Source organism: Tachysurus vachellii, chromosome 23 (assembly GCF_030014155.1).
Source record: "Tachysurus vachellii isolate PV-2020 chromosome 23, HZAU_Pvac_v1, whole genome shotgun sequence".
In the NCBI taxonomy this organism is placed as follows: Eukaryota; Metazoa; Chordata; class Actinopteri; order Siluriformes; family Bagridae; genus Tachysurus; species Tachysurus vachellii.
Genome location: NC_083482.1, coordinates 8747864 through 8771732, shown reverse-complemented (window position 1 = coordinate 8771732; position 23869 = coordinate 8747864). Strand labels below are relative to the sequence as shown.

Below are 23869 nucleotides of genomic sequence, written 5' to 3'. Positions count from 1 at the left end.
TGGACGTTATTAAGCACAGACATTACAGGAACAGCAGTTTCAGACTGTAAAACCTTTTAATACATACTTTCCTGTGTTTTTTCTACACCTTATGAGTCTAGAGAAGAATTGTGTACAAGACTATAAGGCTATAAGAATTAAAATGTAGATTTATGTAAATTATATTATTTTTCTGACGTAACGATTGGTTAATCGCCTCGCTTGTTTGTGTCTGATTGGCTGAGAGAAAGGAAACGTTTGATTGGCTGAAAGAGAGCTCTCAGCTGACTTCTAGGCAACAAACTTTCAGCTGTTGCTTCACTGTGACTTTCCCCAAAAGTTCTCCAGCGCGTGCACACAGCTGTATCACGGAAAGCACATGGATTCACGTTAAATAGGAACACCTATCGATCAGCTGAACCGGAATGGCCGCCTTAAGCAGTATGAATCTGAAGACTTTGGAGGATTTGACGTTGGATTCTGGATACGGTGCGGGAGACTCATATCACTCCCTCAGCCTCTCATCCTGCAAGTCCAACTCTCAGCTTACCTCCGCGGTTTACCGGGCAAACCGGTGCCGCCGCTCAGCCTCCACTAACAGCCGTAACGACAGCTGGGACTCCGTGAACACAGTACCGGAAGATCCGGAGGACATCTTCTCCAGATGCCCGCGTTTGACAGACCTTGAAGAATTTCCCTGGACAGACGACGAGGTGGATTTCGTGCTGCGTAAAGTTTCCGGAGAGCGCAAGCCCTCGCCTTTTACGCTCGACATCGTGCGCGCTGTGTCCAAGCTGCTACGCCGTGCCTTGTTGCGTGTGGCGCGCGAGGCGCAGAGGCTGAGTGTTCTGCGCTGCAGGTGTACGCGCTACGAGGTGCAGAGCGCCGCACGGATCGTGCTCAGCTGGCCGCTCGCCGACGCGTGCATCTCATCTGCAGCGCGCGCCATGTCCTTATACAGCATGAACACAGGAGAATTGCTGCGCAGGAGTAAGTCATCGCGCTGCGGTCTCATCCTGTCCGTGGGTCGCTTCTTTCGCTGGATGGTGGACACTCGGGTGTCGGTGCGCGTCCACGAGCACGCAGCCATTTGCCTGGCCTCGTGCATGGAGACTCTCACGGAGGAGATCGGTGCCAGGGTGCTGACATTGTGTGACGCGGGTTGTTTCGGGTGTCCAGTGCCTGCAGACGCTCTGGAAGCAGCAGTGAACGGCGACCCTGAGCTCTACGGGCTCTTGCAGAGCTATGAACATCTGATCTGCGGGAAAAACGCCAACGGTGAGGCGAAAAATAGCGCAATAAATAGCGCATTGCAACGTTTCACCTATCGTGGCTTATTTGCATTGAATGTAAAAGTCATAAAGTCATTGTTACTTTATAAATGATATTCATTGGAGTTTTTTTTTATCAAGAACGTTCAAGTTTAATGTTAAAGTTCTTCGTATTAAACAGATGAAGATTAAATGACATTATATTCTTTATGCACGGAGCAGTTTGTAGATATTTCATCAGTTAATCCATGTTATTAGGAGTGTATGATGAGTTTCTAACCATTGACTGTTGACTGTAAATATACTTAGTTGATGGACAGTTTGATAAACTTAACACACAATACCATGAGCAGTAGCCACTGTCATCAATGTCAGTGATGTTCTGAGCATAAACAATATCCTATAATTGGCAGCCCATGATGCCCCTGACGGATGTTGTAGAGACGACTGAAATGCTGAGTTTAGTAACAGATGAGCTTCACTCAGTCATGTTATATCTTACATTTATACATTCACTGAACTGGGCACGAGGAAACAAAAGCCCATTGTTCAGTCCTGTGATTTCTGTGCCAAGCTGTGCATGGATGGCAAAGTAAGCAGTGAGTGAAAGAGGCCAGAGTACAAGGGAATGAAAAGCCATCACAATTTTCTCTCTCTACTCTGGGTTGAATCAGCATTTGAACTGGGTTAATTGCTATGCATCTCAGATGAGGGGATTTGGGAAGATATGCATGTGGAGGTGTTGTTGCTGTTAAACATTGCACCTGTAACAGAGAATATTGCTTCCGTCTCCAAGTTATTGCAGTGAAACTGAGAAATATTAATGAGCGCTCTCCAGGTCTGGGGGAATTGAATGTAGTTTCGATGACCCTCCAAGGAGAAGTTTTTGCCTAATCAAATTACTTACACTTGCTCTCAGTGTGATTGAATATGACAGGTCGGTTGGGTAAAAGATTTTCCTGACGTTTACTTCCTCATTCATTTATTCCAGAGGTAAAGCTAAATATCATACTGTATCTGTTCAAAAGCAAAAAATCATGTGGGCACTTGATATTTTGATTGGTTTAGAATCCATTTAAAAAAAAAAAACAATAAATCTGTAGATTATGATGCACTTCACACCTGAATCTTCACACCTCAGATGTGTTTGTCTTTCACACATTGCATATTTTTGCTGTGCATATGGACAAACCTATCAATTCCTGGCATCTGTTTGTGGGTGATTAGTGGCTAGGGGACTGGAGCTACCACTGCTTATGGAGAACAGATTGAGACATGCATGCTCACGATTGGCACACCCACTTCCATACACAAGCAGATCTCTCATACACTGAACAGACCCACATCTGGAAGTCTTTAAGACGTAAGTGACCTCCTCGACTCCTGTAACAGAATGGCCCCATTTTCTAGTGTGTGAGATATTCTACAGTCTTGTTCATTCATTTATTTTCAGCAGTCGATATCCATTTGGATTTTTTAGCAACTCGTTAATTCTATTATTCGAGCAATAATATCCACATTAACAGAAGGAAGGTCAGAAAGATTGTCTGCATAGGTTTGTTATAGACTTCTATTTCCATTCAGCGTCCTTCCATTACTGACTTCCACCATTACTAAAACTTGATCAGTAAACCTAGAGCTAGCTAATCCTGGCCAGTCTTTGTGCTTTTTCAGCAGTTCTAGATTGGTGGCTTTGTGCTTTGAGTTTTAAAACTAGAAGTTCTTAGATCTTTTCATTGCAACAGCATAGATGTATGGTATATGGTATATTGGGTAAGTCTTTGAAATTCTGATAGGTCTCAGCTGAAACTATATTAAACCCACCAAAAACTGGAAGCATGTCAAATATGAATATAAAAACAAGGATTTCCCTCAAAATCGAAGGATCCACTATGGGTGAGGCTTTATAAAGATATTTCATAAAACCACTGGAAGGCTGGAGCCTTCTGTTTATCTCATTAGTCAAGTTTAATTTCTTTTCAACTGCATAACATTCTAGATGTAAATCAGTTGCTTCTGTTTGCTACAAAGTGATGACTGGAAAGTAATTGCAGCGTAAAATGGACAAAACCAGCGTCTCCATGTCTAATTGTCGGAAAAGTTCATTAACAATCATAACCGTGACAAGACCACACCAGAACCTCAAAAGTGCAGATGATATCAGCAATGTCGAGTGGAAACCCCAGAGTGAATAAGCATGCCCTGCGGCTGATATCTAGCTGTTTTTGTCTGGACTAAGGGAAGTTGTGATCCTCGTAAGTAAACAGTGAGGCTCTGTGAGCTTGACAGTAATGGGTGACCGGATATTTGCAATAGAGTAGGGAAAATTTGGTTGCAGGTTAGGTGGGCTTGTTGGTCTAACTGGCTCAATGGTGGGAACCAGAGTAATATTGTATGAAACAGAGATTTGTCCGAGTGTTTATCCTTCCAGTCATCCCTGTTTAATTACCCTCATAAAGACAGCCCAGTTTATTTGAATTTGTAGCATTTCCAAAGCCTGGGCAGTTTAGATGCCTAAATCTATGCATTTAATATATATTTTTTTGAAGACCATTTTAATATGTACTGTAAGGTGCAGTTACTTGGAAGTAACTTGAATTCGTGAGTATTAGCAGCTACAGATTTTTGAACATTGTTTTGCTGAAATAAGCTATTACTGGTATCATTGTGCTCAGAATGTTTTCTAAAGCCACTGTGCATGGCTTTATACAGGGCTTTGTTTGTACCCTGTACCAGCTGACCCAGGCAAATGTTGCAGACTGAGCAGGGTGAGGAAGAGGCAGTTTGCAGTGACAGCTGGTCTTCCTGCCACTGACCTTCCTCACCTTTCTACATACAGGCCTGGAAACAAACGCCACCTGGCCCAGAGAGGTGTGATAAAGCCTAAATATAGGCTTCGAGTTTATAGATGTGGCACATTTTTATGTTTATGTATCCACTAACCAGGAATCTGTCACACTTTTATTCTAAGGTGTACATCTACACATTTATATGCTAACTCAGCTGTTGGATGGATATTTTGAAGTGTCACGTCTGGCATTTGTCCTTAGTGACACTTGTCCCAAGGAGCTTTCTAGCTTTCACGGGTTCTCAAAGTTTTTGCAGCCTTGGATCCTTGTCAAAAGTGTATAAATTATGTAGAGAGCACAGATTTATTTCTTTAAAAAATGTAATTATTGAACTATCAAACACATACAGCAAATATACTGTACCATGTAGTTATTTCTTTGGAGTGTTATTTCCTTCTAAAGAACACCAAACTGTGTCAGAAATGTACATAAAAACTAAATCTTTTCACCATAGTTTCTAGCTTTATTAAAAAGTTGTGGTTTAAGTCACTTGGCCAGCCATTTATACGTATGGCCATTATAACTAAGATTAAGTATTGTTATTGCATTATAGCATCTTTTAATAATAGTTAAAAGTTCCAACAGTGTAACATAAGTACACCAAAAAATGTAATTAAATCACAGATGACACTTTTATTACATGGCTCTAGTGCACGGGTGATAGACTGTAGGCTTGAGATGTACTGCTTTGCACAACTTTAGTTTTTCTCTACTCTGGACAGCTTGAGCCACATTATTCATCATGATGAGTTGTAGTGTCTATTGGAACAGCAAAAAAGCCTTCCCCTTAGTGTAACTAACTTTGTGTCAAAAGACTCAGATTCAAGGTTCTACAAACAGCTCATTAATAATGAAACAGTATATTAACAGCTCATTAATTCCATTCCTGATCTCCCAAAAATAATACCATACTTTGTGGCCTTTGGATTTTATACCTCATTACTCATGAGTGCTAAGACCAAACCACAGGTACGTCATAAACACTGAAAGCCACCAACACCTTTAAACATTTTATACAAGCAGTGAGTCACACACACAACACTCTCTCTGAGCACTCATGTGGGAATAACACTTAAGTGACTTCCTCCAGGCCTAATAAACAACTAATAAAAGTTAAACGTGGTGTTAATCAGCCATTGATGGGGAAACAGTACCACCCAGATGTTTGCTGAAATGTAGCCAGACTTTTTTTTTTTTGTTAAATCTCTGCCCCACACTTGACAATTAATCATATAGCAAATGAAATCAGTTAGATGACAGCGGGTGATCAAAGACCTATGATTAGTCGCTGCCTTGTGAACAGTGTTCAGGTTAGAACTTTGCCTCAAACGGTGTGAGTAACAACAGGTGTGTCAGCAGGTCTGGTTCCTGAAAATAAAATACTCTGTTTTTTCCTCCTCATAAACTGAACATAAGATTTTATATAATAATCGTCCCTTTATATATAATAATATAATATATTTCGTCGCTGTCGGGCGGAATCCTCGTATCTCCAAAACCGTTATTTTTCAGGAAATTAAAAAAACCCCGTATCTTATCTGCAGTGCACAGGGTTTAGTCCGTGTTGCAGTGGATTGTCTTGCGCTAAATTCCTGTCCTCAGACGAGCACCAGAACTAGCGGGGTCAAGATTTTTTTTTCTTTGAGCCCAGTGTTTTGAACACATTTACCTCAGAAGACGTGTTGATTCGTTGCGACTCTTATTAAGGAGAAATATGCCGCGAAACTCTCCTGCAGAGTGAGGAAGAGGTGGACAGTTGAAGTGTCCAATGGAGTTATGAGATTTGCGCTCAAGCTATTTTCAAGACTTTAGATTGGTTAATAACTTGTAAAAATAACAGACCCACGTGGGGACTGACCAATAGCATCGATATGTGAAAAAATATGAAATTGACAAAATTTGGACATACGTATCATAATCAATACTTGTCATATTATTTATTTTGTAATATTCATTTACGCTGCCTCTGAGGTTCCTCTGGTGAACTAATGGCCAGATGTCATCTCTCCTTAACACTGTGCTTAGCAAGTGGCCAAGCTTTGATTAATATTTCAAACTGACACACTTAATTAAGTTTAACCATCTCTCAGTGACTGCACTGTTAGCTGGTGAAAGTATAATGGATGGTGTTTGAGAAATTATATTATCTTTAGGGAAAGTGTCTGCTTTCTGCTTATCCAGGAAATCCAATTTTCAGATAGCTCAGATATTAAACTACCTACCTGTCATTATGTGGCGTGTCTGCCATACAAGTCCCTATGAATTAGTTCATTCAGTTTTTAGATAAAGCACATTTATGTACAGTAAAGGTATTGTTTGTATTACACCGTTGTCAGAGCTGCTGTTTATTTTTAAAAGAAATCAAAACCTTTAACCAACCAGGTTTAAGAATTGACAGCATTGTGGTAAAGTAAATTAGAGCAGCATTAAAAAAAGAAAAAAAATCAGCTAAAGTTCATAATGAATATATTTCAGAGGTGAATATACATGGTTTATGCAGATATGATAAAGCAACTGATTCTTTCATGTTTAAACTAGAAGAGGAATTTGAACGAATTCTATCAATTTACAACAATAAATAATTCCCCTTATGTTGTAGCGACAGTGTTCCAGCAGTTGAAATGCAAGCTTTTATTCCATGTTTTGGTGTGTATGTAGTCTAAAGAAGACAGCAAACAAATCTCAATGCAAAAAAAGACTGGAGTCTTTATACATTTTGGTTGAATTTGTAAAGCTTTTCCACTGTTTAAGAAAATCCATTAAACTCAGTCATTTGGTTGATTCTTAAGAGTGGTGCAAGCTTGCGTGAGTACATAGTCATACAAACCCATCCAGGCTTCATTGCTTTCTCCTTGGTGATTCAGAGTAAGCAAGACAGCCTACATGTACATATTCCCAGAACGGTCTAAAAACATCAGTATGCAACACAAGGGCTGATTGAGCCTACCTGTGCAGCACACTCGCACCATTGTGCCTTGCTCAGAATGGCACAGTTGTACCACGGTGCTAGTCTCTGACTGGTTTACTGTTTTCACACCATGCTGCTTAAGAGAGGGAAATAGGTTAATCACTCAAATTTAGGCAAATGAGGGTGGCTGCATTTTGGGCTTTGACTGAAGTTTCTTTCAGACATTGGTCAGTAAATAGTAAGCTCTTTTACAGGACCTGAAATTCAAATTAAACCCTGCGCTCAGGCATACGCTCTCATTGAAAATGGGTCAAAATGATTCTTTGAATCTTATTATAGCAGCGTAAGTGCACTGAGTTAGAACCGTGTGTAGAGCTCCAGCCTGAAGTGGCTTAACGATGCTAAAATGTTCATGGGTTGTAATTATAAAAATAAATTTGGATTACAGTGATTTTTGTACATTGAGAAAAACAAATTCTCTTTAAATTATTATGGGACATGTTGGGAACTAAAGCCAGTGTGTCAACCAGTAATGTAAGAAAGCATAAGCATTTAAACTAGGTTTTATCCCAAGGTTTAATGGATATGTCTTGGAAAATGTAAAAAGAGTTTAATTTCCCCTTAACAGTAGTTTTGAAAGAACTTGATTGTTTTGCGTATTTAAGTAGGAATGCATGGTAAAGGTTATTTATGAAATTTACATTTACAGCAATTGGCAGACGCCCTTATCCAGAGCGACGTACATAAGTGCTTAAATCTCTAATGAAATAAGAGTAATGTCACATTTAGGTGATACTGTAAATTACAGCTCAATTTTCCTTCGAGTCTATCTGGTGGTTAACTGTCACAAGATGGAGACCAAGACGCAGATGAAGGTAGAGATGTTTCATAAAAAACGGTAAGCAAACAATCTGAAATGTTTGGTTAAACTCAGAATCTTCGAGACAGGATTAGGTCAGGCATTCAGTAAACATGATGAACTCGGTGAGGCAGTAACACAAGAACTGTATTACTGCCTCACCTACTTTAAACAACAGGGAAATCTTAGTTGAGCAACACCTAAACAAAAGGCTCGGTGAGCAGTGTGTGTCTGTGTATGTGTCTGTGTGTGTGTCTCTGTGTGAGTGTGTTTCTCTGTGTGGCCTGCTGTGTGGCCTTGTTTGTAGACTGCAATGCATGTTGGCAATTGATTCTAAAGTCTCAGTAGACCTGACAATATTAGAAACACGGTATGACATTAATAATTAAATAATGATATGCAACTGGCAGGCTGTGATTTTGGCCAAGCTGCTTTTTGTCTTTTGCTGGAGCTGGAGAAGATATGTGCAGTAAAGGGGATATGTGTGCTCTGATTTTCATGTCTGCTTGACATTAATCAACAGTTTATCACAATAATGGCTCTGGCTAGTTTGCACATCATGGTTTGAGAACTTAAATAAGGACTAAAACATGATGGGGCATGTCGTTATAGGAAAATAATCCATTACAGGGTGGTGTGATCAGGCCCGATGTGACATTGCCAAAGGTTTTTAACCCTTTCGAGTTGTGGTTTGTACATGAGATGAGTAATTTCCTGTTATCATGTAAGTTATAACCGCTATAAAAAGCCTCATTTTCTCTTCTTTTCTGTCCTTTCTGTGGTCGGAAACCCAGCTAGACTTTCAATAATAAAATAACAGTATGCAAACTAATAGACAGTATGACGTATCAGGGTGGTTTTGTATTCTAATGTACCACCAGTGAAAAGAATGAATCAATCTAAGAGATCAGAGTACAGTGATTTGAAAGACTTTTTCTCATATAGAAGAGAACAGAAGCTAGCTGAATTATTTAGCCAAAGCAACTTTCTAATCCTTGCTTCCATAATTGAATATGTACTGTATTACACGGTTTTACGGTTTTGCGGTACTAGGGTTTTAATACCTGTCCTTGGCTAGGCTTAGTAGCACTAGCCCTGATTTGACCCACTGCACTAATACAGATTCCCCAGCCTCCCATAAGCGCTCTGTGTGATTTGTAGTTCTAAGTGTAACAGCTTGCCAAGTTCAACCTCAGTCCTCCTTATCCCTTCTCACAGTGGCAGAGCACATGCATTTCCCGGTCCCTCAATCCACTATGACGAAACCAGACGTGTGTGCATGTGTCTCTGTGTGCGTTTGGGTGTGTGTGTGGCTGTTTATGACGCACATGTTAGCCTCAGGGCTGCCAGTGCAGGAATGGCTGGTCATGGGAAAGCCACTTGGTTGGTTGTGCTAGTGAAGGATGGGTGTGGATTGAGGGGTTCGAGTCGCGGGTTTACCACGTGCCCAGCTGTACAACACACCCTGTGGCTCACAAAAACCCATCTGACCTTTGCATGTGTATAGACTAGGCTATATGATGCATTTATACAGTACTATATATTTAAAAGTTGGGCTGTGAGCTAATGGTCATGATATGAAGCACATGTGAAATGAAGGCAGTCTGAAGCACGTTGCGGTCTCAGAATTAAAGTCAGCTTTGGCTTTCATTCTTAAATGTATCCTAATGTTTAAAGCGAGCCAGGCAGATTTTATAGATTGTATTATATTTCAGGGGGAAAAAAAAAGACTTTTCCCCCCTGTTTTTGTTCTTCTGCTCTTCCTGTATTTCTGACTGTACATTTATCATCAGACTGAAAAATATTGCCATTCCTCTTACTGAGTTTAATACAGGTCATATTTTTAGCATCTGAGTCTGCATTATCGTACTGATTCGCCAGTCACCACATGCTGAAATAAGCATTTTCTGCTCACACTACACAGTCCTGCATAGATTTTCCACACGGTTTATTTTGTGTTTACTGATTTGACTCACTTCCTCCTAAGGAAATATTTTCATCTGGACTGCATTCATAATAGTGACCAAAATACTGTATATCAAATGCCCAGCGTCTGGATAAAATTGTTCTCACCATACCTAGCATGTGAATGAATACTTGAACGTATGAGTGCACATGCTTGGAAGGATGGTCAATCGTTTACTTTAATTTGAAAATAAATCCATTCCTTTATCCCGGTTTGATCCTTTTTAAATACCTACTGAACAAGAGTTCCCAGGAAAAAGGGATGGATTTTGAATCATGTGGAAAAGAAGAATCCCCAAAGCCTTACTTAGAGCTAAACATCATTTATAAATCGGAGACAAGCTTGAGCTCTTCTTATTGTTTTGTTCAAACTATGCTTTATATCCCCTGCAGCTTGTAAGAAAGTAGAGGTAGACATGGACGTTATTCCAGAGGCAATCATCTGCCATTCAGTTCAGCCTCGCATTCATGACTTTATTAGCGCTCGAATGAGAATCAGGAGAACTGCAGAGTTCCTAAGAGGAGTAGCTGGTTTCCACCATGGAAGTTTTAAAACTTTTCTGTAGTCAGCGACTTGTTGGGATCAATTTTACTAAAGCTTTAAGCAGGTTTCATTAAAGTCAAACCGTTCCAGCTAAACCAGTTGCGTGCGGTTTATTCAGCGGTTTAGTCTATAATCATCTGCACAAAAGCCATAATAACTGAATTTTTACAGCTCTTTAATTGATCAATTAGATTAATTACTGTTCATCAATTATTAATTTTTTTGTAAATGTAGCTGGAGCCTTCATTTAAGCCATTTGCACAGAAAGCTGAGACAACCAATGAACATAACAAACAGATGACACATCATATTTATTAAACACATTCATTTTTCTGATGATTCTATTCAAAAGGTTACAGTTTGAAGAACTCTAGCAGCAATTTAAATGATTATCTTACAGCCTTAATCTATTGAATGAGATTCAACTGCCTGTATAACTAATCACTTTAATGAAAAGAAGAAGGGATGATGTGGGAGTAGACTGTGCACTGTGTTCACAATCCCTGAGGGAATATTGTAAAGAAAATTGTAGCTAGAATTCAAAGTTCTTCCTCTTCTTATCTCTAATAGAGTGTAAGTCAACATGATGTTGTGACTTCTTACAATAATGGCACACTGGCTCGCTTCGCTAACCGGTAATAACTTCATACCTAGAAAACTAGCGCTATCGGCTTTGCACCGTCATGGAAACGATGATAAGGTTATAGGGCATTGTATTTAAAGTATAAATGCATGGTATCTGATACAGCGCCATCGTGGGCTGTGCCTTTTATGCCATTCCTATCTTGCTTGCTTGAATGAGAAATAATTAGAATCATTTGACCTTAAGTACGGGTGTTCCTCTTCACTAGTAGTTTTTTTCCATGGTGTTTTTCTCATATCTGATTGTGGTTTCTATGTGTAGGTGAACTCTCCTTGCCAGCCCACTTCAGCCCATATGCAGAGGGTCACGCTCCAGGCTCGGATGGCAGACAGGGAACGTGTGTTCAGATGGAGGTGCGGACGCTGGAGCAGGCTTTGCTGGCCACATGTGTGGGAAGCATCTCAGAGCTCAGTGAGTACGACTTCCTTAACCTACAAGAAAACAAGAAGTAACAAAACATAAATCCTCAAAAAAAATCCTACGCAAAATCCACATATGAACTTATGGTGTTATTGTGGATTCATATTTTGTTTATCGGTAGTTATGTTAAAGGTATTTCAGAGGAAATCCTACCCAAGCATGACATGTAGAGATCCATCCATGTTTCTTTTTAGATTCTTTAACAAGGTAAACTGTTATAATTGATCTTATAAAAAAACTTTCCAAAATGTTTAAAATTGATTGCTACAGCACAGCTGGAACTTTCATCAGGAAACAGAACATTGCTCTAGTTCACTGATCCTCAAGATGTCTTTCAACAAATAACCTGCTCTTGAGACATAAAAATAATATACAAGCAATTTTAGAATCAACTGCAAGTTCAACTGCGAGTGTTTGTTGTGTATAAGGTCCATTTTAAGCCAACCCAGACTTTCAAAACCTCTTTATTATAAGTCCTAGGTATTTTTATTCAGTTTTTAATTGTTGTATAATGTAATGTCTATTTATTCCCTCATATGTTTGAGATAACTCATTCATTCTCATTCATCTTCTACCGCTTATCCGAACTACCTCGGGTCACGGGGAGCCTGTGCCTATCTCAGGCGTCATCAGGCATCAAGGCAGGATACACCCTGGACGGAGTGCCAACCCATCACAGGGCACACACACACACTCTCATTCACTCATGCACTCACACACTACGGACAATTTTCCAGAGATGCCAATCAACCTACCATGCATGTCTTTAGACCGAGAACATGCAAACTCCACACACACAAGGTGGAGGCGGGAATCGAACCCCCAACCCTGGAGGTGTGAGGCGAACGTGCTAACCACTAAGCCACCATGATGTTTGAGATAACATTATTATTTAATAAAGAAGTTTTTCAGAACAATGTTTGGCAGAGGAAAGATACACGGTATGGACAGAATTACTGTGTATGGACACCTGATTATTGAGTATTTCCCACTTTGCTGCTATAACAGTCTCTACTCATCTAGGAAGGTTTTCCACTAGATTTTGGATCATGGCTGAGATGATTTGAGAGTGTAAGAGGTAGGGCACTGATGTGAGAAGAGAAGTCATGGTGTACAGCTTTCATTTCAGTTCATCTCAAAGATGTTCAGTGAAGTTCATGTCAGGGCTCTGTGCTTTGTGCACAGGGCCTTTGTCACGCTGGAACTGGTTTGGACTTTTTAATTCCAGAACAAAGAAAAACTCAATGCTATATACTGTAGACAGTTGTGTGCTACAAACAAGACCCACATATGGGTGTAATAATTTTGAGTCCACATTTTTTTGGTCATACAGTGTATAAAGATATGTTTAACGTTTATTTTATGCATTAAAATGTTCAAGGAGCCGACAATTCTGCAATTAAATGCATTTTAGATGAACTAATCTCTAAAATAAGGCATAAAGTCAACTATCAAATATCTGCTATAATACTCTGATCAGTGCACATTTCTAATTCGGGAATGTTTTTTTAAGTGAAACAAATTTCAAGATTTGGAGCTAACTGAGAGATTTTCTTATCAAATGAAAAAACACAAATATGCAGTTCACACATCATTTTCTGAAAGCATTATCCTTTAACACCATGCACTTAGCACAGTGTTGTATTATCAGTAAATTGCAGCATTTAGTGAAGAATGATGCAGTTTTAAAGGAGAAATATGAGTTGACTAAATTAAATAATCAGTTTTTCCCTTTTCTGATCATTTCTGAAAGGAGAGCATCAAGCAACGAAGAATAAAGAAATATTTTTAGTCTTGTTTTATTTACAGTCATCATGTGCTGTTTATTAGCACGTTAACTGCTATTTTTTTTATCCGAATGGTCTTTTTAAAAAGCTTCTTTGTGTCATTAGTATTGTTTCTCATGCTTGACTTGTTCTACTCTAAAACATGTGGCTGAGCTGATGTTGGCTGTGTGTTTATTTTCCAGCCCACCGCTCAGGGTCAGGGCAGCGTGTGCTCCTGGCTGCTGCTCGGTCCAGCCCTCAGGCGATCTGAAACACTCCATCAGTTGTGCTCCTGCTAAAAGAGCATCTTCTGTTTGGTCCCGAGGAGGGAAAAGTGCCTCCTTTGTGCCTTGTGTTTGTGACAAAATTAACACCACACCCAATGCCCATGAGGGCTGAAAAGCAGGTCTTTGTGGTAGATCTATCAGAGATCATTCATCCGTGTTCGTTTTGATATGGTAATTAAGGAGTAAATGCAGAGAGGCACAACCTCAAGGCAGATGGGTTTCCAGTTATAGAGCACCACTTTATTTGTAGCCTGGCCAAAGTTTGGCCTCTCTAAAACACCGCGAAATCCTGGAACTCAATCTCTATAAAGACAATATCAGTCCCTGTTTATTAGATCAGTGTCATGCTACTGTGGCTTGCTTCCTCTGTTCGGTGTGATGTTTTCTCCATGTGGTAACTGCTTGTTCTTCTGGCTTCTGATTTTTTAATGCTGAACCCAGATGATAAGGAGAGGATATCTGGCTTCCTCTGTTTATCTTCTGCTCATCCTTTTTATGGGAATAAAACAAGCCTGGATTTCTACACAAACAAAGCTGGCAGTATTGATTTAGGATTCCGTAGCGTTATATATTTGGTCACATTTCCACCTCTACCATGAGTCAATGAGAACCACTGTAGTGGATATGCATTTGTAATGCTTTTAGATTGCGAAGGTTTGCTGATGTTACCTGATGAAATAAATCAGCTGCTTTGGCATTATATTAGAAGAACATCTTTAACAACATGTTACACTTACAGTATATTTACAGAATGCTTACACTTACAGTATATGCACAGAGTAGATAGATTAGAAAATAACAGGGTAGATAGATTCTGTGTAGAGAGCTTTGTTTCTCTGAGATTTGATCCATGGATTGAAATTTGTGTTTGAGGATAAGAGTGAGGACTAACTTCTGAGTCAGTATTGGCAAGATTTCAGATTTAACCAACAATTAAAAAATACACCCAATGTCTATTTGCTTGTTCTATCACATTTTAGGTCTTTCTTTTAACTCTGAGATAAATGTTTCACAAATATTCTTGCTTAGTGCTTCTAGATTCCTAAAAGGACCTTTTTATTTTTTTTTTTAAATGGAAACTCCTGGAGCTCATCCTTGAGAGACAAGCCAAAAAGGTGTGTAGGTGGAGAAAATGGACTCATTCAGAAGAACATTTTTTTATCCGTCTCTGAAAGATTATAGAGCCTTTTAAATGCCTGTTTTCCAAATCATTTGTGGGAACATTTAGTACATAGCCATGCTAACATTTAGGGTTCTTTTTTCACCCACAAGAAGGGACTTTTATTTTAGGGTCAGCACACATTTGTTAACCGACCTTCTGTTTTGATGTTCTTAGGTGACCTGGTATCCCGTGCCATGCGGCACATGCAGCGTCTGCTCTCAGGGGGATGTGTCCTCAGTCCTGGGCGTCCCAGCCACAAGCAGCAACTCTCCTGGTCTCCTGATGCCCTGCACACACTTTACTATTTCCTGCGCAGTCCACAGATGGAGTCAATGGAGAACCCAAACTTGGAGCCACCCAGGATGGCCCTGAGCAAAGAGAGGTGTGTTACAGTACAGCAAGTAACATGAAGAGCAGAAAATACACTTCCGCTTATGAATGAATGAGTGAAAGAATGAGCTACTTGTAAATTTTTTCAAGTTGATTTCTTTATGGAATTAGATCTGCGTTTCTGAAACATTTCTGTTTTTAAGCTTTTCCGATCACTTTTTTTTAAGTGTACTCTTTTCTGTTTTTATAGAAATTCCATTCCTGTGAGAATATTGAAATGGCATCTTTTTGTGTCAAAGAATAAGCATGTGGAAACGTCTGTGTTTATTCTCGCTGGTGAAAGCCAACGACTTTAGCAGGTGCAATCTATCAGACTGAATTTCAGTACACCATGGTAGCTGCTTTGCTGGCTGGCTTTAGGAAAAAAAGAAACCCATAGATCTTTGATGAAATGCAAAATCAACACAGCGATTCACATTTTTCTGACAATCATGTCATTTTGGCTTAGTTACTTAGCAGCAGTTACTTGGTGAGCACCAAAATAAGAAGAGCACTGTAATTTATCTATGGTTGAATGAGCAGACCAAGGTTACTCTAAAAGAAATACGGAGCGCTAAATTAATAGAAGAATGTGTTCTTCATATAGGCCGTTCCCTTTACTGCCCCCTCTGATGGAGTGGATGCGTGTTGCGATGGTTCACGCAGAGCATCGGCGGAGTCTATTAGTGGACAGCGATGATGTGAGACAGACAGCCAGGCTGCTCCTGCCCGGACTGGACTGTGAACCCAGACAGCTTAAGTATGAAAAATTCTTCACCTGTAAATGTTTGTTTTCCCCACAATATTTAAATATTCACACGTCATTTGATTTGTTTTACTTTCTTAGGCCAGAGTGCTGTTTCAGCTCCTTTAAGCGTTTGGACTCAAAGTCTGCATTAGACAAGTTTAACCTGGACCTGGGTTTCCGCATGCTCAACTGCGGACGCACAGATCTGATTGGTCAGGCCATCCAGCTGCTTGGTCCTGATGGAGTAGATACCATGGATGATCAGGTTGGAACTAACTATATAAATAACAAACTTTACAATCCTCTCACAAACAGCTTTTTTTACTTCCTAATCTGCAGCCTTAATGAAACTATTAGGGTTAGTTTCCTAAAATATAGGGAAAGTAAAATAATTTAAAGTTTAATAACAAAAACAAAACTTATATTAATTATTATATAATATTTCAACTGGTCTATTGTATTAAAAGAAACTCAACAATATCAAAAAGTAAAAAAAAAAAACAACTACAATCCAGCAACGTTTACCTTTCAGAGATGATTGTAAGTAAAGCCTTTTTTAGAAAGCTAGAAATTCTGAACTATTAATGAACTCTATATTGATTGGGATTTAAAAATAAAGGCTATTGATTTTAGGATACAGGAATACATTTGACTAACTGTGTGTGTGTGTGTGTGTGTGTGTGTGTGTGTGTGTGTGTGTAGGGCATGACTCCTCTGATGTATGCCTGCTCAGTGGGAGATGAAGCTCTGGTCCACATGCTCATTCACGCTGGTGCTAATCTGGATATAGGGGTAAAGAATGATGCTTACTTTAGAGAGTACTTATTAACACCACATGGTTAATCATAAGAACAGAACACTATACATTGCTTTATTTAAAAAGTCTTTCTTCTTGCCCTTCACTGCAGGTTCCTAGCTGCTCGCCTAAACACCCATCTGTTCATCCTGACAGTCGCCACTGGGTGGCACTTACCTTTGCCGTGCTGTACGGACATTTATCAGTGGTACAGGTGAGCTGTAGTTCCTCATGTGTTCAAAATATACTCTTTATATGTTCATTTTTAGTGAAAGATAAGTTTATCATGTTTATTATTATGAATTTCAGCTCCTGTTGGATATGGGGGCAGACGTGGAGGGCCATGCTCACAAGAGCGGGCACCAGGGCTCAGCAGAGACACCCCTCCAACTGGCATCAGCTGCAGGTGTGAATCGCCTCACTTAGAGCACTCATATTCGGTTAAAAATGTGTCATTGCTTTTCAGTGCAATTTTTTTCTCTGGATATGTTTAGGGAACTATGAGATGGTCAGCCTGCTCTTGTCCCGTGGTGCTGACCCCATGTTCCGAGTGCACAGCGGGAGTTCGCTCACATCACTGTATGAGGATATGAACTGCTTCAGTCAAGCTGCAGCACATGGCCACAGGTAGTATTTGGAATTCATAGTATTTGGAGTCTAAGCTGACCCTGCATTCACCCATACACACTAGCAACAGGCATGGCATATAAAGGTCTGCTGTTTCTCATGCTATTCTCTGCTATAGGAACGTGCTGAGGAAGTTACTGAGCCAGCCCCAGAGGTTGCAGGAGGATGTGCTTTCTCTGGAGGAGATCCTGGCTGAAGGTGTGGAAGAGGTCCAGAGGCCAGAGCATCACTCTGTATCCACTCCTGGTGCAGGGGTAGTCCTGCCCCTCACCAAGGCTCGAATCCGAGCTCTGCAGGAGGCCAGCCTTCACAGCACAGAGCACGGCTACCTGGATGTCACCATGGAGCTCAGAGCACTCGGTATGGGGAGGAAACTGTCTACATACTGTACAGACAGGCAGATGGGTGGACAGGCATGAAGAATGTTGGATAGAGAAGTAGAGAAGGAAGACTGGTAGTGAGACTAGTGGACATAAAGGCAAATACAGTAGGTAGAAATGTAGACAAATGGGTAGAAAGGTAGACAGACTGGTAGTCAGACTAGTAGATGTATAGACAGATGGGTAGACATGTCTACAAGACAGACTGATTTTTAGTCAGGCCGACAGACAGGTGAACATGCAGACAGACAGTAATTAGGCATGCAGGGAATAAATATAGATAGAGACAAACATACATAAATGTAAACAAACAGACAAGTGATAAATGGATAGATTAGACAGGAAAAAGGATAGCCCAATATGATAATCAGTTAGACAGACAAAAACACACACAGATGGACATAAAGATAAACAGAAATACAAACAGACAGTGTCAGAGTAAAGAGGTTAACTATACCAGACTCCTTCATACATAACACATGCATGGTATTTCAAATTATTTTTATCTGCTTTTAGACTTTTTTATTCTGTAGTTTTGAGGTGTGTCTGTGTGTGTGTGTGTGTCTGTGTGTGTGTGTGTCTGTGTGTGTGTGTGTCTGTGTGTGTGTCTGTGTGTGTGTCTGTGTGTGTGTCTGTGTGTGTGTCTGTGTGTGTGTGTCTGTGTGTGTGTGTCTGTGTGTGTGTGTGTCTGTGTGTGTGTGTCTGTGTGTGTGTCTGTGTGTGTGTCTGTGTGTGTGCCTGTGTGTGTGCCTGTGTGTGTGCCTGTGTGTGTGCCTGTGTGTGTGCCTGTGTGTGTGCCTGTGTGTGTGCCTGTGTGTGTGTTGCAGGTGTGCCATGGAGGCTACACATGTGGCTGGTGTCTCTGCACACTGCACAGATTCAGTCCAGAACGGAGCTCACTCTCTCCCTCGTGAACGACTTCAGCTCTCTGTGGGAGGAGAAACACTGTGAGGAGCTGATCTCTGATGGCCTTCCACTGCTCTTCTCCATCATCACAACCACCAAGGTATACAAATCCAACAAACAATCAACCCTTCCCTAAGTCTGTTTATGACCTAAATCACACTTCTGGTAGAAAGGGTTTATAGATAATCTGGTAAACAATCCTAGGCTTCACAGGAACAATAGCTCTTTTTTTCCTTTTCATTCAAACACTGTTTAGAATAATGAACTTTGCCAGCCGTAAGCTTCCAAATATCTGTTTTCCCACCAGAATAAAGAGATCCGTGAGAAGCTGGGTTGTGTGTTCAGCCACTGCTTCGGTTCTGCTCCTCTGCCTCCTATTCCTGAACTGAGGAATACATCAGCAGCTCAGCTAGGTAAGACACTACACCTCACCCTCACAGTCTTCCTGCATGTGATCCAACACCATTCAATGACAGTTGCCTTTAAAATATTACATAGAGGATAAAACAACTGTAAACAACATGACACGCAAAAGAGCTGTTACAGAAAAACAGTCAACGATTGGGTGATATGATGCGCCCCATTTTATTTCTCAATTTTCCAGTGAATACATTTTTATAGTAAGTAAGAAATGCATCGTTAAACATTTTATCAGTTTCTAGTTATGGTTTTTGATGTGTAACTTCCATGAAACATAGTAGTTCCTGTTATCACTTGTCTTATAGCAGCTATAAACAATTTTTCTCTCAACTGCCTTATTTTTTCTCTCTCAAGTTACTTAGACCAAGAAAACACAAATCCTATATGTTGAAATCCTCTGACTGTTACAAAGTTCTGACATTGAAGACTTTCAAAAATGATAAATAAATCTCTCCTCGTAGAAACCTCAGGAAACCTCAAGAAAGAATCAATTACACACATTCTTTTTTTTTAATCAATTTATGTTGGAGCATCTGGCATACAAGTCCCTGTGTCAGCCGACTATATAAATAATAGCATAGTAGAACGAGCACAATAATATGCATATTTATGGCAAATGCCCTTAGATGCCCAAAGCTACTTACATTTATCTCATTTACACAGTTGAGCAACTGAAGGTTAAGGGCCTTGTTCAGTGTTCCAGGAGTGGCAGCTTGGTGGCCTGGGATTTGAACTAACAACCTTCCAAGCAGTAGTCCACCACCTTAACCACTGAGCTACCACTTAATAGTTACAGCTGCTGTTATAGAACATTAGTCAGCACTTTCTGATCATAGGTTTTTAACTCATAAAAGCCTGTTATATGTTAACTCATATTTTTTGTCCTCCGCAGAAGTACAAAATATGAAGCATTAGGGTAGCTTATAGCTCCTGAGGAATGCTGCATCAAGGCTTCTGAGAGAAAAGAATTAGGAGCAAATTAATTTCGATTCCAGTTTATTTGTATAGCGCGTTTAACAATTCACATCAAATCAAATCAAATCAAATTTTATTTGTCACATACATACAGGGTATGACATGCAGTGAAATGCTTTTTGCAACTGTTCGGTATATACATGTAAGCATTAAAAAAGGGAATGCAATTTAGGATAAAAAAATGTCTCAAATATCTTTACTTATGTATTGAAACATCATAAAAATGTAAAGTTTAAAGTTTGAAATTGTTATTATTTATTTAGTAATATAAATTACTATAAATATAAATATCTTTGTTATCATCGCTTTTATGTCCCTTCAGTTCAGGACTGACTTTAAGATCTTATTATTAGTTTTGAAGGCGCTATATAACCAGACACATTATACAGTATTCTACATGTCTTAAACATTTATACTTCGTTTAGGCCTCTGAGGTCTAAAAAAATCAAATGTTGTTGGCTGACCTTTCTGTCTGTGCGAAAGTCAAACGGTGCTCTGGCATTCTCTGCATCTGCTCTTAAATTGTGGTATACTTTGGTAACTGAATTAAAGGGAACATTGAGTACGGAAGATATTTGTTCTGCTAATGATTGCATTTGTTCTGATTTTTCAGGGTTTTATGGATCACTTTGTTTTCAAATGTGCTACATAAATATAATTGAGTTTTGATTTGAATCATTTAGATTATTCTCCACTGAAGTTTGTAAATATCACAAATGTCATGCTACATGTTTCCCTGTCTAACAGACATCCATTTCCTGAATAACTCGGAGATGTCAGACGTGACGTTCCTGGTGGAAGGCAGGCCGTTCTATGCGCACCGAGTGCTCCTCATGTCTGCATCACAGAGGTGGGACTAAAACACAGACGAAAACAATCTCAGCTTTACACCAATACCAATAGCAATAATGATATTATTTACTCAAAATCTGCTCATTTCCCAACTAAGGTTCAAAGATTTGCTCAGCATTAACGAATCAAATGGCACAGATCATATCATCGAGATCACAGACATCAAGCACAGCACTTTTCAGGTGACACAACAAGCAAAATGCAGCCCTGACAATGAACAAAACAGTGTTAAATACAGAATTCTGTGTTTGCTAAAGGCTGGAATTTGGTATTTCAGATGCTGATGTCTCATCTGTATGGTGGAGGAGCAGAGAACTCAGATGCAGCCATCTCTGATATGTTAGAGGTGAGAGAACGTTCGGCAAACAAAATCGATCAAAGCTACATGTGGAGAACTGGAGATTCACATAAATCACTGAAAGTGTAAAATTATTGTATACCACAATGTTGTTAAATTGGGCAGATGGTGCTGATCATTTTTCTTAATGGTATATAATGGAATATGTATGAAAATATTTATATACCTCAGCGCTGTATTCTTGATTCTGATTGGGCAGATGCAAGGTTTATATTAAAGCATTCATTCTTGTATGCAATTGTTTCTATAGTAACAGCTCATTCACAAGGAACTGTATGGCAGATACTCTACATGAACAGTCTTAAAAACATAATTGTTGATGGTGCAAACACATTTTTTGGAAGAACAGTCAAAGTTAAAGTTAAAGCTGTGATGTCTGAGACAGGGAGGTTTTCAGGATGGATGGCTTCAAACGTTGCTATTTCTCAGCTGATGAAGCTGAAGAGGGAACAAGTGTTTATCAATGCAAGTGATATCAGGACCTTGTTTTGTGGATGTTCCTCAACATTAAACTGGGGAACGTATAAAAAGGTCATCAATCAGGTTCCACAATATTAAGACTGTTTCTGTTCTTCATTCTAAGAAGTAAACTTTTTAGTAAACTGAATAACCTAAGGGGGCACGGTGGCTTAGTGGTTAGCACGGTCGCCTCACACCTCCAGGGTTGGGGGTTCGATTCCCGCCTCCACCTTGTGTGTGTGGAGTTTGCATGTTCTCCCCGTGCCTCGGGGGTTTCCTCTGGGTACTCAGGTTTCTTCCTCTGGTCCAAAGTCATGCATCGTAGGTTGATTGGCATCTCTGGAAAATTGTCCGTAGTGTGATTGCGTGAGTGAATGAGTGTGTGTGTGTGTGTGTGTGCCCTGCGATGGGTTGGCACTCCATCCTTATAGTTCGGATAAGCGGTAGAAAATGAGTGAGTGAGTGAGTGAAAAACCTCAATCATAATTAGATCATACTGAATGCACAGGCAGCTCCTTTGATCTGAAGTTAGAAAAGTTAAACATTCGATCTCATACATCTAAAGCGGTTATTGTTAATAACATTGCAGAATAAACCAAAATTAATGTACAGCATATAATGTAGCACTTCCATAAGTAGCTGCCAAATTTTATTACTTCTGATTAGCAGAAAGATTCAATTAAAGCTTGTGTTACAACTACATCTCATTTAATTTGCATTACTCAGCTTTATTACTACTCATAAAGACACATAAAGATGAAGTAGTGATTGCATGTGTTTCATTCCCAGCTCCTGCCAGTGGCTGACTCCTTCCAGCTCGGTGCTCTGAAAAGGGTGTGTGAGATCCACTGTGCTGATCACATGACCATCCAAAATGCTGTTTCCATCTACCATGCAGCTGTGGTGAGAAAACTTACCTCAAACCACGACCTGCCAGTTAAACCTCACTGACTCAACATTAATGACATTTTTGCTTGGCATTTATTGTTTCTCTGTACCAGGCGAGTGATGCGGTGGAGCTGGCTGCCTTCTGCCAAAGCTTCTTCCTGCAGAACATGTTCTTCATGCTGCAGAGACAAGATTTTGAAGAGCTGCTGCTGGGCCCCAAGTACAGCAATGTTCTGATGGACCTGCAAGATGTGCTTATCTCCAGGCTTCGCTGCCTCTGTAGCTCAGGGTGAAAGGAATGGGATAATCTGACACATGGACAGTCAGGCTGTGCCTTCTTTTAGCTCACCTCTCTCACCTAACATTACATAATAGAGCTGAATCGATCAACTTACTAGAATTGCATTTTGGGCATTAGAGCTCAAATATACGATGGTTTTTGGACGTTTAACATTTAGCTATGATGTTGAAGCACTGCAGGACAGAGTACTAAAAGTCATTATAGTAAATTACTACAGAAGTAAGTGTTAACGTATGCGATTGAACACAAACAAGAAAACAGATTTCCCATACAACAGCGCCGTCTAGTGGACAGAATGTGAATCAAATACTTTGTGATTAAAATACAGGATGTCTGAATAGTCAGAAACCAGTGAGAGTAAAATGACATATATTTAATTTTGTATTTATTATTAACAACATATATTCTCAATATTTCCCATTGGGTCCTGACTTTCAGTTGTATTATAACATGTACATTTTTGTAGCATTTTATACTGTAAATATCTTGGGTTTTTTATTACACAAGTGTTACGCTGGTACTTTTCAACCATTTGTAAAGACTAATTTATTGGCTATATTATTATTATTATTATTATGTATTTTCATTTTTTTCATGCTTTTTTTTCTTTCTTTCTTTAGTTATTAACATGTTATACAATGTTATACATAGGCAGTGGAAGGCATGGGAACTGACAAAAGTTCTAGCATCTTCTCTGTGGGAGTTTTATGTAGAATGAGAAATGCACCAGAGGCTATGTCTTTCAGAAGCTAGAAATGTTCAGCATCCTATAAACTCTTGAGAATTTTTTTTTTTTTTTTGGGTTTAGTCCAGAATTGAAACTCTTTGTTTCACTTTGTTATTCATATATTCTTCTTCTTGAATCGTATTAAGCTGTAATGCCAGTGACACTTTTAGGAACTACAGTATTGCAGCAGTAGAGAATGTAAATCTGGACCGAACAAGAAGTTTAGTGTGTTTAGTGTGGGTAGAGTTTGATCTCTGTCCCAGGACTGCCATTGTTTAGCTCAGCTCCATGTTTGGACACTATCCTGCCTCACCTTAATCACGTTGACCGAATAAAAGCATCTGCTGAATATCATTTAAAAGCTTCAAGCAATAAACAAAATTTAATATCCAAGCTGATCTGTAGATTCA

The 23869-nt window shown here is 39.6% G+C and overlaps 1 protein-coding gene across 1 annotated transcript; it reads left to right on the top strand.

Moving 5' to 3' along the window:
• The first annotated feature begins 288 nt into the window (after positions 1 to 288).
• Positions 289 to 23842, top strand: abtb2a (ankyrin repeat and BTB (POZ) domain containing 2a). The gene is made up of 17 exons (XM_060859296.1): positions 289 to 1257; positions 11280 to 11429; positions 14828 to 15035; positions 15630 to 15782; positions 15870 to 16035; positions 16473 to 16562; positions 16679 to 16780; positions 16876 to 16972; positions 17061 to 17193; positions 17312 to 17553; positions 18401 to 18579; positions 18787 to 18892; positions 20622 to 20724; positions 20824 to 20908; positions 21004 to 21072; positions 22333 to 22446; positions 22545 to 23842. The coding sequence occupies exons 1-17, from the start codon at positions 405 to 407 to the stop codon at positions 22722 to 22724; spliced, it is 3030 nt and encodes a 1009-aa protein (XP_060715279.1). The 5' UTR covers positions 289 to 404; the 3' UTR covers positions 22725 to 23842.
• The last annotated feature ends 27 nt before the right edge of the window (positions 23843 to 23869 follow it).

Excerpts from the sequence above, each read along its gene's own strand:
- abtb2a (XM_060859296.1), top strand. The coding sequence starts at position 405 with ATGGCCGCCTTAAGCAGTATGAATCTGAAGACTTTGGAGGATTTGACG. Across the intron at positions 16,973-17,060 it reads CCAACTGGCATCAGCTGCAG|GGAACTATGAGATGGTCAGC; the intron begins GTGTGAATCGCC and ends GGATATGTTTAG. Across the intron at positions 18,580-18,786 it reads CCATCATCACAACCACCAAG|AATAAAGAGATCCGTGAGAA; the intron begins GTATACAAATCC and ends TTTTCCCACCAG.